This window comes from Erithacus rubecula, assembly GCF_903797595.1.
Source record: "Erithacus rubecula genome assembly, chromosome: 6".
Lineage (NCBI taxonomy): Eukaryota > Metazoa > Chordata > Aves > Passeriformes > Muscicapidae > Erithacus > Erithacus rubecula.
In genome coordinates, this window is record NC_136688.1 from 7882487 (window position 1) to 7900628 (window position 18142).

Here is an 18142-nt window from a genome sequence, read left to right on the forward strand (position 1 = left end):
TTCTGTAAATGAGCTGATTTTATGCATTGTTTATTCAAAAAGTTTGAATAAAACAAAAAGTTTTATGCCACAAGTACACAGGCACCACCAACTTCTTTGATCTTCTCCTCTGCTCTTCTGCTGAAGAACTTTGCTTTCACAATGACAGGCTGCTTGGGCAGCTTCCCCTTGCCCAGCACTTTGTAGTAGCCCTAGAAAGATTTAAAGCAGAAGTTCAGTGTTTGCAATCAGCTTGCAAGCTCCTACATTCAGGCCTTGAAAACAAAACCATGATCACCTCATGTAGCCAATTCATTACATTATAAGGACAATCATGGACAATTAACTAAACAGCTGCTGAAGTCACTGCAGGTGAGAAGTGGGCCCCAAGTGGCCGACAGGGAAGCAGAACATGAGCACCTGGCAGAGCAGTGTGTCTGATTCGGTGGCTGGCTGAGACACAGGACATCAGAGCCAGTGAATATGGATCAGAAGTTTCTGTCCGAGAACTATAGCACACCAAGACAACCAAACATGTGGAGATGTGACTCTAGTCTCGAGGGTGGACAGGGGATATGGTGTGATGGCTCCACCATGGCTTTGTTCCTTCAGGAACATTTCAAACAAGCCACCTTTCACCACCTAGCCAAAGGAGGGCAGTGCCTGTCCACAAACACACACCACAAAAACTTGTGAGAGGGAAAAATCTAACAGCCACAGTGCTTCTGCAAGCACTCACAGCCCAGGGGATCTGCCTGGTGAACCTCTGAGCACGGGGGCTTATCTGCAGGCCCAGCTCAGGCCCATGGCAGAGCAGGAATGGCAGGCTGAGCCCCAGGAGCTCACCGAGCGCACCACGTCGATGACCGGGGCCAGGCCGGCCTCGTTCTTGGCGTAGTTGAGCCGCGTCTGCTCGCTGACCAGCGTCCACAGCTTGTCCAGGTTCACCGTGGGACAGAACTTCTGGTTCCTCTTCAGGTGGTAGTGCCTCATGCCTACCTTCCCAAAGTAACCAGGGTGACTGTGAACGAACACATTCCATGTTAGATCCCATTTTTAACTCACCCTGAACAAGCAGAACTCTAACACTGATATAAGCATCTTACGAAATCCAAGTATCCAAATCAAGGAGAAATTACATTCTCTGTAAGTGTTTCTTCTCCCTTGAGCTGCCCAGTCAATCCCCCTCCCTGCTGAGCTGTATTTCCTGGGAAGCCCCAGCTCCAGGACCCCAGGGAGGGCTGCCCTGCGGGGGAAGTTGTGGCACTGCTGTCACTAACCCGGTGACTGGCTGAGCCAGGGAGGGCACAGCCAGTGAATAGAGATCAGTGGTTGCTGTCCGAGGACTCCAGCACACCAGGACCACGGGCAGGGCCCAGATGTGACTCTATAGTCTCGGGAATCTGACAACATCCCTCACCTGATGCACCAACAGGATGCAGTCTGGATTAACACCACATCCTGAATTTGCCCTGTGCGCCCTGATAAGCAGGGACACACTGTAACAGGCAAACTTGGTCAATTTTACCTAATGCTACACTCAACTCTCCAAGATGGTGAGTGCAAAAGCCTTTGATTTTAGGGTAAGTGGGGACATGAGCAGCTATGCAGATACATAGAAGTCAGTTGCTTCTACCTCAGGAGCACGCATGTTGCTAGCAGATACTAAAAACATTAGCTTACTATTTATCAAAGTTAATCCTGTGATGGTGCAAACCACCGGCATTACCACGTCCTCCAGGATGCTTCCTGTGTTTGCCTGAGAAGAAAAATTTTAAGGTTGTTACATTAATATTACACTTAATACTTAAGAGATATTTACAATATCAGCTAAACTAATTGTTTTGTCGCGTGGTGTGAAGGTTGGAATGGAGAGCATTGAAATGGAGACTGCATTGTGCTGTAAGTTGTCACATAGTCAGTAGTGATCGGCTGAGCAGCGCTGATGTTACAAACCCGGGGAGTCTAAAGCGTGCAAGACTCCATCAGCCACCACCATGGCAGCTGCCCCCGCACACTGCGGCCTTCCTTCAGCACTGCCCGGTATTTCCCACCGTGCCGGCGGGCCCTGCCCCTCATCCCCGTTTCAGCGGGGCCCGGGAGGAGCAGCAGTCTCCCCTCATCCCCGTTTCTGCGGGGCCCGGCAGGAGCAGCAGCCTCCCCTCAGCCCCTCAGCCCCGTTTCAGCGGGGCCCGGGAGGAGCAGCAGCCTCCCCTCATCCCCTCAGCCCCGTTTCTGCGGGGCCCGGCAGGAGCAGCAGTCTCCCCTCAGCCCCTCAGCCCCGTTTCTGCGGGGCCCGGCAGGAGCAGCAGTCTCCCCTCAGCCCCTCAGCCCCGTTTCTGCGGGGCCCGGCAGGAGCAGCAGTCTCCCCTCATCCCCTCAGCCCCGTTTCAGCGGGGCCCGGGAGGAGCAGCAGCCTCCCCTCATCCCCTCATCCCCGTTTCTGCGGGGCCCGGGAGGTGCAGCAGTCTCCCCTCAGCGCCGGGGCCGCGCCGCCCAAGGTCTCTGCACTCACCCACGCGGCCGTGGCCGTGGCTGACGTGGCCTCTCAGCTTGCGGGTCTTCCTTAGCCGGGAAGGCTGCGGGGAAGGGGGAGAGCAGCGGTGAGTGAGGCGGGCAGCGAGCGCCAGGAGAGCCCCGCGCCCGCCCCGGGGCCCGCGCAGACCAGCGCCATGGCGGACCGGCCATACCGCACCGCTCCCGCCCGCGGCGGGCTCGGAGCCGCGAACCCCCACCACCATTACCCTCCACTACTTCAAAATCCCTTCCCGCGACGGCCGCGGGGCACAGAACCGATCCCATCCCGGCCCGACCCCATCCCATTCCCTCCCGGCCCGGACGCTGCTCCCACCATCTTGCCGGCGTGCGCGAGGGAGAGAAAGGGCGCGGTTCTCGCGAGAGCGGGCGAAGGCGCGGGGGCGGGGCCGAGATCTCGCGAGGTTTCGCAGGGCGGGAGCGGCGCTCTGAGGGGCGGGCACAGCGCCCCGACCTTTCCGGCGCCGAGGAGCAGCGTTCGCACCAGAATTTAGGGAAATTCGCAACTTCGTCTTTTTATTTAATAGCCGTAACAGTAGGACACTGTTAAAATGAACACTACGTCCTTAAACACAATTATTTGCGACACTGAAGTGTGAATTCGTGGAGTGTTACTGTTTCTTAAGCTTGGTTTCTAGGGTTTTTTTAATGGGTTTGATACTGTTGAGATTTTAAACAAAACTTTACAAATTTTAATCATGGGCCTCAGCACTGGATTTATTTTTCTGTAGAATTTTCCTGGTGTATTTAAAATATTCCATGTTCAGGAACACCATTAGTTTTAACAACTAATTTAGTAGGGAAAATAATGCACTCCTTGGTCTTTGTTCATCACAGACCTCCAGGTACCACAAGGGTTGTTTTAGACAACTGTAGTCTGAAAAAGGCACCTATAGATTTTTTTTCTGGGCCATGATATCCCCTCTGATTCACATTACAAAAGTGGGAATGTGTTGAAAGATAACACAATGTTTAAAAGTTTTCTCCTTTAATTTTTAAAGTGCAAATGGAGGAAAACAGCTTTGGCGCAGGAGATGGGTTTTACAGCGTCATGTCCTCGTACATTGGCATTCCATGGCTTTGCAGAAATTCCACAGCATGTCCTGATAGTGTTTTATCCATCATCTTCTTCAAGAGGAATTATGTATTTCCCCCTACATTCACTAGCAGCTGTTGTTTATAAAAAGGCCAGAAGCCAGCCACACAAATGACATTACTCTTTCCACTCTCAAGAATTACATCTAAGAATCATTCTGGAACTTGGAGCACACTACAGAACCAGAAAACTAATGGAAGTTATCAGTTGTGGTGACACTTCCCCTGAATCAAAACCACCTGGTATTTCACAGCCATCTATGTACACTTAAGAAGCTTTGGTGTATTTTTGGTGTGAGGGAGGTAACTGAAAAAGGAAACGGCTTCACCTTTAGCGTGTCAGTCCCCTCGAGTTTGCTGTACGAGGCTGATAGCACACCAGAACCACTGTCAGGTTAGGAACTGCGCGAGCCTCAAAGCCACTCACTGCAGCAACCCGCTGCAAACGGTGAAAAACAGAGTGCTGGCTCTCCTTCAGGAGGCTTTACCTAATTCTCTTTATCTGTCAGACTTGCAACAGATTCAAGCACTGGAGAAACCTCAAACTGCATGTTGTGAAACAGCAAACCTACCAAAAGACCAGGTTCATAATAACCACTTTATATTTTAATCACACATTCATTTAAAAATCACAGGCAAGTCGCTGGGTTTGTACCTGCTCCCCCTGAGGAAGTGCAGAGGTTTGCAATGAATATAAACAAACAGGTCTATTTACAGAGTTTATTAGGATCCATACATACATACATTAGGAAAGGCTGTACTGTACCTACTCGCTGCAGCTTGCATGTCAGAGAGCTGAGATCTCCCCAGGCTTAGCAGTCTTAGTGCAGAATGGGTTACAAGGAGTTTACTGACCAGAGTTCAAACCAAGTGGAGGTTCTGGCATGTGAACCAAGTACCTTATTGTCAAGTTACGTTGTTATTTCTGCTTTAAAGTTAATTTGAAGGAAACAAGAGAGCAGCCCCTGCGTACAACCTCTCCCACGTACCCAAGCTCATTCACCCCAGTGTTCAGGCATCAAACATCCCTTGAAGTCAGTGGTTCTGCCGAGACAGTCAGCTGCACATAATCAGCTACTCGTTTTTGCACCAAGCATAACTCAACTCATACTAAAGAAAAAAAAAAAACAAACAAGCACCTGGTATTCTCAGGAATATACAAATATTTACCACAGTTTTCTCGCTCATTACAAAATCAGTTACAAAAGCTTACAGCACATTATGTACAAACTCTAACCAAACGCAGGAGGGGCCATCCCGTGGCAGTGGCACAGCATCCACGGGCCACGGCTGGAGCTGCTGCCAGCTCTCCTCCCGCTCCACGCTCCAACGCCACGGGTGCCATCAATAAATAGGCTTTGGGCTGGTGCTTCAGCAGGAAGGAGCTAGTTCTTCTTGTGGAGGAACTTCATCTTGTTACCTACAGGAAGCACACCGTCAGTCTGTAGCAGATATGGGAAGTCAATCAGAAGTGGCAGCGAATGGGTCTAACTCGTAATTGCTGCGGGGTAACTCTTCACTCAGCCCCAGCAGGGAGGGCTGGGTTACAGAACACCGACTGCTCCCACACCTTGTGTTCCACTCCTCCATTATCCCCCCGTGAAAATGACAGTGTTAACAAGGACCAAAACTAAATCTGGTTTTATCACCTTTAACTATGTTTTCATTGTTTCCTTTTTTGTAATTCCTATCACGCTGAAACCACTTGACTACCTCAGTCCAGCTCAGGCTTTTCAAATTAAAAAGAAAAGAACAAACGACAACCAAAGCCCACCGCCGCCATGAAAACCCATTTCAGAAACGGCGCCAAGGACTCTGCTCACCGAGGCCTCGCAGGAACTTGTTCACGCCGCTTTGTTCCGTGTCGGGGAGCTCCTCCAGGTACTGTTCCACCCTCTGCTCGAAGAGCCCTGCGGCGCACAGACAGAGGGCGGGGTGAGCCGTGCCCGGCCCTCCCGGAACGGGCAGGGATCCCGGGATGCGCTTCCGCTTCCCCGCGGCGCTCCGCACGGGCCCGGGACCGCGAACACAAACGCGGGGGAGACGCCCGCCCTCACCTTTAGCCCGGCATTTCCTCAGCTCTCTGTCCTGGATGAAGCCAGCGAACATTTGGGATTCCATGAAAACTTCCAAGAAGCGGCGGATACTCTTGGAGGCCACAGATTTACGGAAAGCCTCCCTTTGGAAGGCACGCTCTCCTTTTTCATTCTGGGTTAGGAACAGGGAATAATGGCCAACTGTCTCCACAAAGAATCGGATAAAAACCTCAGACACTAATCCATTCAGGGTGTTACATTCTGCAAAATAAGGCGGCAATAAGACACCACAATCAGCTGCTACCAGAGCTGTCAGCATGATCCCCGCAGGGCCAGGCTGTGCATATCCCGGTTCCCTGATGCCGTGCTAACATCTGGCAGGAGTTGCAGCCGCTCCCTGCACACCTGGATGCAGGTGGGGAGGGTGCCAGTCTGCTGAATTGGTGTTCTGTGACCAAGAGTCAGCGACAATTACAAATCCTCAGGAAACTGCTCAGAAAATTAAACATTTGATGGGTGTTTCATCAACATCAAACTTCCCATTCTCACTCTTGAGCAAGTTCTCTTCAGAAACTTTTGAATGACTCAGCATTAAAATATTTGTCCCTGATGATAATAAGCCTGCACCAAAAACTGATCAAAAAGGGTCCATGGTAGAATCTGTGTTTTCATTGTTTCTGAGATGTTAAAACAGTCTTTTATATGTAATACATATGATTATAAATTAATTTCAAAAACTGAATAGGGGCCTGTCTCATACCTTTTAACCACAGGCATCTCAATTCACCCTGGGCTGTTTTTGTCACTGCTGAAGAGAAATGTGAACCTTCAGAGACAACCCAACCCCTCCTGGACTGAAATTCTTTTCTGGTGGTACCTACTTCTCTCCCCTGAAAACACCCAGTGCCAAGAGCAACACTACAACTCAGACACACCCCTAAGGCTGGAGAATTATCTGGATTGAGTTAGGGCCAAGTTAACTGCAAGCCTCTGTTTGAGCAGAGGTTTGGAGGGACCCACGGGATTCCATGTCATTTACAAAGAAATTAAAATAAACCACAGGGGAGGTATCACTGTGGGTTGATGCCATCAGTCTCATTCCCTATGTGCTCAGAGACAACCTTTGATGTCACCAAAGATATTTGAGACCTCACGTCCCATCTTTGTTTCTCCTGCATGGAAAATCCCAATTCTACCTATGTTTGTTTATTACACAAGTCCCTGTTTCCAAATGAACTTACCATCATCTGAATCACTATCTGAATCCTGATTTATCAGTTCATTCTTTCTCTCTAGAGCCTGCTCCAGAGCAGCTTGCAATTTTCTAGGTAATAGTGTGTCTTCATCGTCCATCTGATAGAGAAAAGAAAGATCTTTAAGCCACAATAATCTATGCAGGAACTACAGCAAATATTTTCAGAAGTTCAGAATTCAGATGAAAAATACTTGTATCTGCTACTGTCATGGCTACATAAGTAAAAGAATGAGAATCTTTGTGCAACTAACAAATACTTCTAAACAAAATTTCTTGTCACTCTTAATATGATTAAAGTAGAGAGTGATAATCCAAAGAGCAGGTAAACACAGAAATGTGGAATCAGCTCTTTACATAACAAGGAGTCCAAATAGTTGTGTTTAACTAAATACATATCATTTGAAGCCTTGCTAGGTGTACACACAGCTGCTGTAGTTGGTTTTAGGCAGCTCATTTGGTTCCTGACAGTTGTTTTCACTGTTTTGTAGCTTATCTTGTTTTCTGGGTTTTGTCCCTGTTGCTCTTTTCATCTTATTTTATGCTTGTTCAGCAGAAGCCAGATAGCCACAGGAGCCTTAGCTCTCAGCCACTGTTCACCAGCCAGGGAACTGAACATAAAATTTCCTCATCCAACCTGCAGATTGTTGGTTTGAAATTATTTCGTGCCACATGACTGTCAGGAGATGGTGATCCCTCATCTTGTTTACAAGGCTCTTGCTTTTCCTATTATGTTAAACTATTCTCCACCTTTGTGCTCTCAGGAATTTTTTTTGTTTTTGCTATTTTTGTTCTTTTCACCTCCAACAGAGCAAATTTTCTTGCTAAGGTGATGTGATTATCTTTGGATGTTTTCTTTCCACTGTGAATAGAGTTCTTGATTCCTTCTGGCAGTCACAGCCTCAATCCCTTCTGCATACCTAAGAAGTTCTTATTTGCAGGTGGAACAGAAAATGAGAACTCTTTTTCCTCATTGCTTTCCCTTTGCACACACAATTGCTGCCAAATCCCTCTGATCAAAGAAACTCAGTCATACTCCAGGAGTAAACATCTTGCTAGACTGCATGGCAGCATTCTGAGCTGTGCTTTACCTGTCTGATGAATCGATCGGATCCCAGGTTAACCATCAAAGCCTGCAGGAAAGAAAACACTGCAGTGAAATGCATCTGAAGATACAGAAAACATTCATTTGTTCGTTGCTTTTTAATAGCAAAAGATCATCTGCTGAACAAGCCTCAGCATGAATCAAATTCCTACTGTGAAACAAGAGGTTGTGTGCTTTATGAAACAACATTAAGGTTTTCTTTAGAGCCACAAGTCTAATTTCACATAAATACAACAGATCTCATACTAGATTAATATATTAAAAAAAAAAAGCTAAAAGGGTTTTTTTTTTAATCTATGCAAGTTATAACTAATAATTTTTGTTAACATGCAGTTATAAAGTGTTTTGGAGGGCTTTAAAGAAAACAGGATTTCAAAGGGCAAGGGCATGAAATATTCATAACAAAGCAGCAAAGCTGAGAGATGGAGCTGGGAAGATGTGGAAGAGCAATGTTAGGAAAGAGGAAGGAAAATGGAGCACAGATTTACATGGGCCAGAGGCACACAGGGCATAAGAAAATTCCTTAGAAAAGCTACAGGAAACTAATAGAAGCAAGAGAGAAAAGAGTCTGTCCTTGAGTGTTTTTGTGGTATTTACTGGAAAAGCCAATGAAGTGCAACTCTCATTTGATTTCCAATAGAGTATAAACAAAGTCTTGTAAGATAAAATTGTTAAAGGTTTTGTTTCCTGTGTGGGCTATAGCTTCAAGCAGCACTTCCATAAGGATTAAGAGATGTCACAGCAGATGATTCCTCTTGTTCCAGAACAAAGCAGCATATTTACACCCTACTTACTGGTGACCAGGTAAATATTCACTTGTCTCTGACAAGCTGCCAGGTATGGAAGAGGGGCTGAATAAAAGAGAAGAATAAAGCTACTGCTGCAGTTTTGCCAAGAGGCAGTTGCCCATGAGCACCAGGCAGAGAAGAAGCAAAGAGGCAGATTAAAAATTAAACGTGAGGATTTATGTCCCAGTGGCAGCCCTCTCCTGGGAGAGGCCAGCTTTACTCCAGGCAAACAATGGTGGTGCCAGCTCCTACCTCCTCTACAGGCAGGTCCTTGAGTTTGGGCAGCGAGCTGGAGAGCAGTCCCACCAGGAAGGGAGTGGGGCAGCACACGATGTCAATCATGGACGAGGGCAGGACAGGGATGAAGGTGTGCTGCCAGGAGAAGGGGTACAGCAGGGCCACTACAGCGTGGGAGCAGCTCGACAGGGTGCTGGGGAGAGAGGAACAGCCAGGTTAGCAAAGGTTTTTCTTGGTGCACAACACCTTCCATCTGCTGAGAAACTCAGCCTGTTGAAATGCAAGTGCCCAAGGTGCCACCTCTCCAGCATTTGTGACTTCAGCCAGGCCTTGGTCCCCTTCCAGTCCTGACCCTCTCTGTACTGTGCAGTGTGGCAGGTCACAGCAGACTTCAAACTAAAGGTACAAAACCAAATTCTGTTTGTTTCAAACTAGAATCCATTTGTTTCATAGCAGTCAGGGGATGGTTTGATCTAGAAGTCAAGATTCAATGTTCCCAAAAGCAGCCACTTTGAACAATTCTTAAAACCCAAAAGCAGCTTCAGGTCTTAGCTGTGATGACCACATCAATAGTCATAAAAATGCATAATAATAATGTTCTTAAGTCAAGCACTAATGAAGGAACAAAGGAAAATTAAAATAAAATTGGGGAAAAAATCCTTGAAGAAAACTCTACCAAATCAGATATAAAAAGGCCCCAACAATCAGTACTTATTCCAAAGGAAAGCTGGTAAAAGCAACACATTTTTCAAAGATTGCACTTTTTTTTTTTTTTTTTTTTTTTTACAACTGCATATTTTTATTCAAATACATTCTAAGGGCTTATCGACCAACTTCAGTGATAAAGGCATTGATCCTGCTCAGCAGAGTGCTCTAAAATACAGGTTGGTATCTCCTAAACTTTAAAGCTTGATATTATCATGGAAAATGTCATGCATATGTTGTTCTTCCATCTACTGAATCTGATTCCCTTTTGCAGTCACATGGTTTCCAAATGTTAAAAATTAAGGAAGATCATTACCCAAGTGAGTTTTAACATCAGGGGAATAAAGACAAGCTCTCCATATCACAGCTACAACGTCTGTCTCTCTCAGGCTGAGATGACAGAAATTTGGATCCAACATGCCTGAACTAATTTTCTCACATTGCAAATTTCTGCTGTGCTTAATGTAGCCACAAAGAACTATAAATAATAACAGCAGAGCTGTTACTACTTTAAAATGCAGGGAGGAGATGCTTATTTTTTCTACTGCAAGATTTGGTGGAGACTTTAGGTGGCATCAGACCTCCACCAGAATAACCTTCATGAGCATTTTTACTTCAGTTGTGGATTGTTCCAAGGCCAGAGAAAAGGTTTCACCTGTTTGTTCCTGTCAGTGATTTACCTTCAAAGTTTCCTGAATGACAAAAGTGAGAATTAGGGTACAAAGAGAGAAAAAGTTGGGTAAGAACAAATCCTTGTGTTTTACTGCAAATAATCTGCTGGCTTGGTTTTAATTGGCACTTCCTTTTAGATCTGACAATCTCAGCATGGGTTTCTAACATATGTTGCCTGACACAAGGTTCTTGTAAAATGATGCATTTCTCCAATTTATATTTTTATATATAACATGCAGTTGCTGACATTGCCTCATATTTTGGTCTCAAGCATCTACCATAACAAGCACAGTGATGTGTTTTAGAAGAGCTGTGGAACGTGGTACAGACTCCCAGCACTTTCTCAAGATCACTTCATTGACTCCCTGGCATTTTCACCTACTACAAATTCAGTCATCTTAGCTGAACAACTAAAAAAAGAGCCATGTTAAGCTAAAAGCAGGAAGACAAACATTCTTCTGCTCTTCAGTGAGTATTTTTTTCCTTTCTATAAAATGTCCTTTTGTAACATGTTGTTTTACACGCAGTGCTGTGACGTAAATCAGCCCCTGCATCCTCTTGTGTGTGCTATTCCCACGCTGGGGGAGGCTCCAGGCTCCAGCCCAGGACACTGGAATCTCTTCCTGAGCTTTCCTGGGAGCCAGCAGGGGCAGGGCAGAGCAGAGTAGGGGAACAGCCCTGGTGGGGTGTCCTGGCAGCACCCACAAGTCACACCAGTGCCCTGTCAGCAGCTCTGCACTTTAGGATTCTGCACACAGCTCTTCAATTTCAGCCTCAGAAAATCCTTCCTGGTGGAACATCTCATCCCCATGAAACATTCTCTCTGAGCTTTCATCCCCCAGAACCTCCTGCTGCCACCCCTCCTGGACACCCCTCTGCAGGACACTGACAGCTGTCACCAAACTCCTGCTTGTACAAAGTGCCCGTGTCTCTGCCCTAGCTGGAAATATCCATATTTAGAATGGATACACACCTTTCACTTCAGTGAAATTTCACAGTTTGTCAGGTAAAATTCAGAAGTGATGGGTGTAAAGGAGCCTCCAGCCTCAATCTCTAAAATACAGTTCAGAGCCTTATAAAGGGATGTTATTGATGAGAAGCATGTTTAGTAAAATAAAAAAAGAAAGGCCTACCCTGGGAAACCAAGTCTGCTCCAGTTTTTCCTTTTAAAATGTGCAACCCACACATTATCCAACTGTTCTTGTTTATGAGAATTAAGCAGTAAGGTCAGATGGTTTATTTTCTTTAAGGTGTGTGAAGGAGACAAAGTAAAGCAGTGGAATAGTCAAAGATAGATTTTCAAAATATTTTCACTTTTAATACTCTAGGGCAGCTCCAGGGAGCTGGTTTGGAGAGTGGGCTTTTCCATTTGGTCTGTGCAGTTTTACAGGAATGCTGCATAATGTTCTAGCTGTTGTTCTACAGAAAACACTTCCTTATTTCCATGGTTGTCATCTTGTAAAAAAAATTTATTTGGAATTTGCCCAGGTTTGGGGTCTCTCTGTGCTTTTTTTCACTAGATTAAAAAGGACCTTCTGTGTTTGATCTTCTTGTATTAATACAAGATTGTACAAGTATATTGAGACATTTCTTAATGATAAATTTCTCTTGAAGAGATCCTTTATCGTGTTACAGGCAAAATATGACATTGCTTTTTTCCCACTCAAAGTTGATTTATGTTCTTCTGGGATATTTTGTTCCCCAAAATTTTCTCATGATAGCACATAGAACCTTTTCCTTGTTGTGTTGCTGGCTGGGGAGACACAAGTTCAGACTAAGAACTGAGACACCAGAATTTCAGACACAGCTGTGACTCAGATGAATTTTGGAGACCACTTATGAACACAGTTTAAGTCTAAATCAGAAAGAAATCACTGTGACTTAACAAGAACCTTTTCTGTCCTGTAGATAGGGAGAATGTCTGGTAGCAGTTTCTGGGTTGGCCAACCAACAAATAACCCCAAGCTCAGGCTGTTTCCATATCTTATCACAGCACAATTAGCACATTCTGAGAAGGACAAGCTGTAGGGCAGGGGATGGACACTGCCCTGGCTGGGATGTTGGTGCTGCCTGTGTTTGTTTCAAGGGCTGTGACTTGTTGGACACTGCATGTCACCAACTCTCAAACTGTCATATTCAGTTAGGCCTTCTACTCACAATAGAAATATTCCACAAATACCCTTGATAACTCACTTCTCTTTCTAACAATAGTCAACAGTCACATTCCCCTCTACACCTGGAACTTCTCCCAGGCCCGAGGGAGCCTCACACAGTGAGCATCTCCCAAATCCAGGATTTAGCCTGTAGCACAGACAACCACTTGCTGATTTGGCTCCCTGATCTCACCTTACTATTCACATGCACCTCCAGTCAGTTTGGCATTTCCATTGAAGGAGAATATCCCTTCCCTTCCTCTGCTTCCCCTGAGGGACAGACAAGCTCCTGAGCCAGGAGAGGAGGGAGGCCACCCTTACATGCATGGCCAAGCCACACAGCAGCTCTGTCACCGGGGCTGCTGCCAGCTCTGTGCTGTGCCAGTGCTCTGGACCGTGCCCTGGACTGGGACCAACTCACCCAATCTGGGCTCCCTGCTCCCTCACAGTGAGAAACTTAGCCAAAAATGCAAATTCACAAAAAAGTGCTTCCACTGTTTACTTTTCCACAACCATTTTATGTTCCTCATTTCTCCCTGCTGGTTAAATAATGTTGCTCTGTCCGCATTTGCTAGTCTTTCATCTGCCCTGTTGACACGTTCATGCTCCAGCCCACAGCCACAGTGAGACTGAGTTACCTCCCTGACACACATCCCTGGTCTGCTCAGGAAAGCTTCCTCCCACTTGAGGTTGGAGTCTGGAGGCTCTGTCCTTCCCAGGTGTAATCCCTTGACCTACATGGGTATTACACACCCTCATGTCTGCTCATCACAGGCCATGGCCCTGCTTTTGTGCTCCTACCCTTGGGTCACTGGTGGCAAAATCAGATCCTTGATTCTTCCCTCCTACACCCTTCCATGCCTCTCCTGATCCTGGATTAACCCCAGTCTCTGACACAGGTGTGTGACAGCTCTGCAAGATAAAATAGTCTGAGAGGTTTGCAGAGGACTCTGTAAAGGGCTCTGGGGAAATGCTACAGGATAAGGACCCATCTCCCCCCAACACATACAGGCTGCAGAGGTGGAAAGGACAAAGTGGAAAACTTGAAAAGCATCAAGTAAAGGGCAAGTGGAAGTAAAAACCGTGGCAGACTGATACACTCTGGGTGGAGATAGAGTGCAGGCAGCACTGCTCTTGCTGTGCTGGCAGTAATTCAGAGCAGTACTGTGCTGTGCCAGATACAGGGCACTCTAAGACTCTGAAAAAATAAAGGCTTCTCTGGGTGCATAGGAATAAATAAGAGCAGCATTATTAATCAGGTTGATTAGACTAAGTAATAGCATCAGAGACAAGATATAAATGAAAACTTTTAAGTGTCTGAAGTGACAGTCTCCAAACTCCAGCTGTCTGCAATGACCTCCTGCAGCATTCCTTCAGGTCAGCCTCTGAAGTGAGCCCTTGAGGATTCTGGAAAAGCAGGGAATGGGGAAAAATGGGGACATGTTTCTGCTTTCTCCCTGCTCCAAAGGGTGGGTGCTCAGCTCCAGGAGTCCCCCTGATGCCCAGGACTCTGCTCCTGATGCCCCCTGAGCCCCCACATCAATGGTTTGTCCTTTATTCCTGGGGTTCTCTGCTGAGAGTACATTTTTTGTTAACCCACACACCACCAGCTCACCAAAAAGGGCAGAGAAGAAAATAAGAATCCAAGAATTCGTTTGTTATAATGGTGCAGGGCATCTCCAGTTTTCTAGCCAATATAAAACTATCAGACATGACAGTATTTCTTCCTATACAAAATTATTGCTGTTTCTCTGTTACCACTTCTAGGATTTTAAAAAGGAAAAAAATCTTCAATTCTTGTCTTTTTACTCAAATCAAAGAAATTGCATGTTTTTGCAGCTTTTTGAACAAGAAGAACTACTCCATAAAGCCTACAATTCCTGATGGCTCTGGGATGCCTCCCTATTTGTAGGATGGCTTGCACTTGTAAGGCACTATTTTCACATGATATGGATTCAAAATTTGACCTGTTTTCACAGATGTTTTTGAACTTGTGTGTCTGCCTCTGGATAACCATTTTGGTTAAAGAAAAGTTATATAGAATTAAAGTGATTCATGCAGGAAGAAACCTCAGGAGATCAACTGATCCAATTCCCCCTTGCTTGACCAGTTTGTTTCCAAAACCAAATTAAATTATACATTATTTTGTTATATTAAACATCTTTGCTGCACTTTTTTGTGAAGGAGGGAGTGCCCTATGTGTCAAAGACTCCTACCTAGTGATGAATAAACTCACTCTGATATGGCTATGTTGGAAGCCATCTTAAAATAATATTTATTGTGCATACTAAAAAGAGACTTATTTAGGTGCTAATTTCTTCAGAATAAATTATTAGCACTAAGCAAGTCCTCCCTTTATAGCCACGGGGATGCACTGAGAAATAAAGGCTCCTCTGGGAGAAAGGGATCATCTTCTTCCTGTAGGGAACCTGAGGGAAAGGAAGAGAAGGAAAAGAAGGCAGGGAAGAGGTTGAATGAAATGCAAGTAAGTAAAATTAAGATCTGGGAGACAGAACTGGGAAGGGAGGGAGACAAAATGAGCCTGATGGGCAGGTGAAAAGGAAAGTGAGGGCAAAGGGGCCAGGATGTAAAATTAAGGGACAAGACAGTGACTGGTTGGGCTGAACAATGCAAGGACAAGGGAGAAGCATTTAATATGAACATGACTAAAGCTGTCACACACATGCAGCCAAATTATTAGGTGCCAAGGTGAAACTTGCTCCTCCCTGTTGTTGTAGGCAGATGGAAGGAACTGAGGCTGTCTGATGGCAATTGCCCCTCCTCTGTCCATACCAGAGATGCTGAGAGGGGCTGCAGCTGCAGGAGGGAAGGCCACACAGGTGACAGAAGCTCAAAGCCCACTGGTGGCACAGATGGAAATCAAATATAACCACTGCTCTACACTTCAGCCACTGCTGCTAAGCAGACAGGCACAAACACACTGTTTTATCAGGAATAATTCCCATAGACACAAACCCACAGTTTTATCAGGAATAATTCTCAAACTGGACAGTTTCCTCCACAACAAATACATTCACCTGTATCTGAAAGGAAAAAGATTGTGACCAAAACAAACACCAGAGTTTGGGCTTAACGTATTGTTGTTTGACCCAAATTAATTCTAATCCAGTAAATTACCTGGGCACTAATAAAATAATTATTTCCAATGATTACAGAGCAGCAGGAGTTACAATCAGTTCATGCCTCACCTCACCAATTAAAGCATGAGGGGACAGGCAAATCACTGTTTTAGGCTTTGATTCAACACAGTATTTCAGCAGAAGTTTCAGCTTTAATTTACTTTCATTGTGCTGAAATATTTTGCTGTAATGAAGCCTCAAAGACCTTTATTTTCCCACTTCTGTGTTAATCAGACCAGCCCTCAAGACATGATAACACCTTCTGAACCAGGAGTTCCCTGACTGCTGTGGGTGAGGCTGCTGCAAAGGCATACTCTCCTCAGCAAGGCATGTTAAAGCTTTGGAAATTTGAATAATTTTTTACTTTTCTAGAAGCCATTCAGGGGCTGGGCAAACTGCAGAGATTCCTCCAGGCATTTCTAAGGTGGTTTGGAACTAGAGAGTGTAATTTTTGAAGCTAATAAATATTGTAGTTTCATGTTAATGTGTTATTAATACATTTTTTAATTTTAAGAATATAATTTATTTTTTAAGTCAAATAATTAGATTTTAATGTCCTGGATTGAAAATTCCCTGTAGCAGAATCCTTCTGTAAAGGGTCCAACTCTGTGCAGGGGTACACAGGGAGGAGAATTCCCCTGCTGCTGCCAAGCACTTCTCCTCAGCTGACCTTCAAGTGAATCTGTGAAAATCTGGGTGTCTGCAGGAAGTTTAGGATGGAGTGGTTGCATATGTGACCTAAAAGAGAGTTCTGAAGTTGCTGAGTTTCCTGTTAATAAATCTGATTTCTCTAGACTAATCCATAAGATGTTTAAAATCAAAATAGTGGGTTCATATTACATGGAAAATTGCATGAGTTTGGGCTGTAAAAACCAGAGTAATATTTTGCATTGTGATTTATTCTATACAGCAAACACTTAATAAGAGGTGAACTAAGAGTCACCACCTGAGATCTTTAGTAGGTGGCCTAAAGTATGCAGCTAATATTGTATCTGTGATCAGCACCCTTCTTTTCAGGAAATACAGACACATCTGTGCATATTTAGGTTACTTTTTCTCTTGATGACACAGGAGACCTGCCAATGGAAGGCTCTGCTCCTAGAGTTTGAATAAAATTATGAATTCCCCAGTGTAAATGGATGGATGGGAGCAGGTACAGTTCCTGTGAGGATCATGGTGAGCCAGGTCCATTTGGCCCATCTCAAATTCAGCAGCCAGTTCTGAACATTTCACAACTTAATCTTCATACCCACTGCAAGAATTGTTGCTACAGCCACCTCTGGCACTGGGTAAAGAGCTCCCTAGAGCACCAACAACAGATTCCCCTGGCTGAAACATCTATTACCAGAATGGCATACATTCATATGCTTTACCAGCAGTGAGGTAACAGCTCAGTCCTGCAGCTGGTGAAAATCCCTCACTCTGCACAGGAGCTTGTCAAAGCAAGAGCCTTGCTCAGTAAGTATTGTGGGTGATGGCAGCACTGCCACTGCACCCTGTCCCTAAGCCCCCAGGTCCATCCTCTCCTCCCAAGCCAGGCTCCCCCCACCTGGCCAGCAGCAGCCTGGTGCAGAAGTGAGAACCAAGCTTTGCTTTTGCCTGGGGTGAAGGCCAGAGTCCAAGCACAGTGGCTCCCCTAATTTGAATGCTGACATATTTGCTGCAAGTGACCTTTGTGATATCTCGTGGAATGCAAACAAGTGATAACACTGGCAGGGAGAGAGGGGCACTGAGACTGAGGAGGAAATGCATATTTTCCACATCACATCAGCCCAATTATCAGTTATTGTCCTTTGCAAAAATCTTTTAACTGTACTTACAGCTCGAAGAGTGAAGCTGTTTAACCTTCACACCACTTAAATGGCAGTTTTGGCCCATGAAAAGGAGCTAAACCCAAACCTAAGCCTTTTACAAGTAATTAGTCACACTTCAGGTTTTATCTGGTGCTTTCTACAGGGCAGCAGGAGAACAGCCAAGGTTGTAAAATTCTCATAAAGGAATCCCACCATGTCCTCACCTGTCTGGCAAAAGCAGTGCTGCAGTTCCTTATCAGTGGGGCACCAGTGACGCACCTCATTTTGGGAGAGGTCCAGAGACTGCTGAAGGTGAGTTATGGAGAGCACAGGCAGCAATGTGCTATTGATGATTCCTAGTAGGAGATTTTTCATGATGAACCAAAGGTTACAACCCTGTTTCTGGAATTGTTTTCCCTGACTTTGATTCACAGAGCCATGGTTTACCTCACGGCAGTGTGCACAGGAGCACAGTTCATGGAGCAGACTTGCCCAACATTTTGTGTCATCATCTGCATTCCTTTTCTGGTCTCTCCTTCTCATATTTGACAGAAAAGTGAGTGGGCAACATCTTCATTGATAAACTCTTCTCTGGCCACATCCCCTTCAGCTTTAGTGTGCAACATCCTCTCTGGCTTGTGCTGTTTTACCC

The 18142-nt window shown here is 45.4% G+C and overlaps 2 protein-coding genes across 7 annotated transcripts in view; both read right to left on the minus strand.

The window, feature by feature from the left end:
• Positions 1 to 2924, minus strand: RPL27A (ribosomal protein L27a). The gene is made up of 5 exons (XM_079309531.1): positions 2831 to 2924; positions 2495 to 2558; positions 1663 to 1738; positions 826 to 1000; positions 1 to 191 (listed from the first exon to the last, which is right to left on the minus strand). The coding sequence occupies exons 1-5, from the start codon at positions 2831 to 2833 to the stop codon at positions 63 to 65; spliced, it is 447 nt and encodes a 148-aa protein (XP_079165657.1). The 5' UTR covers positions 2834 to 2924; the 3' UTR covers positions 1 to 62.
• Positions 2925 to 4197: 1273 nt separating this feature from the next.
• Positions 4198 to 18142, minus strand: part of DENND2B (DENN domain containing 2B) — a 150369-nt gene continuing 136424 nt past the window's right edge. For 5 of the 6 annotated variants that reach the window (XM_079307571.1, XM_079307572.1, XM_079307573.1 and 2 more), the window contains 6 exons: positions 9043 to 9220; positions 7989 to 8030; positions 6887 to 6998; positions 5667 to 5906; positions 5433 to 5519; positions 4198 to 5029 (listed from right to left, as the gene is read on the minus strand). In XM_079307571.1, coding sequence (XP_079163697.1) covers positions 4995 to 5029; positions 5433 to 5519; positions 5667 to 5906; positions 6887 to 6998; positions 7989 to 8030; positions 9043 to 9220 — 694 coding nt within the window. In that variant the 3' untranslated portion in view covers positions 4198 to 4994. Of the gene's footprint in view, positions 5030 to 5432; positions 5520 to 5666; positions 5907 to 6886; positions 6999 to 7988; positions 8031 to 9042; positions 9221 to 18142 lie in introns of those variants that run through there. The other variant, XM_079307569.1, reaches the window with a different exon arrangement.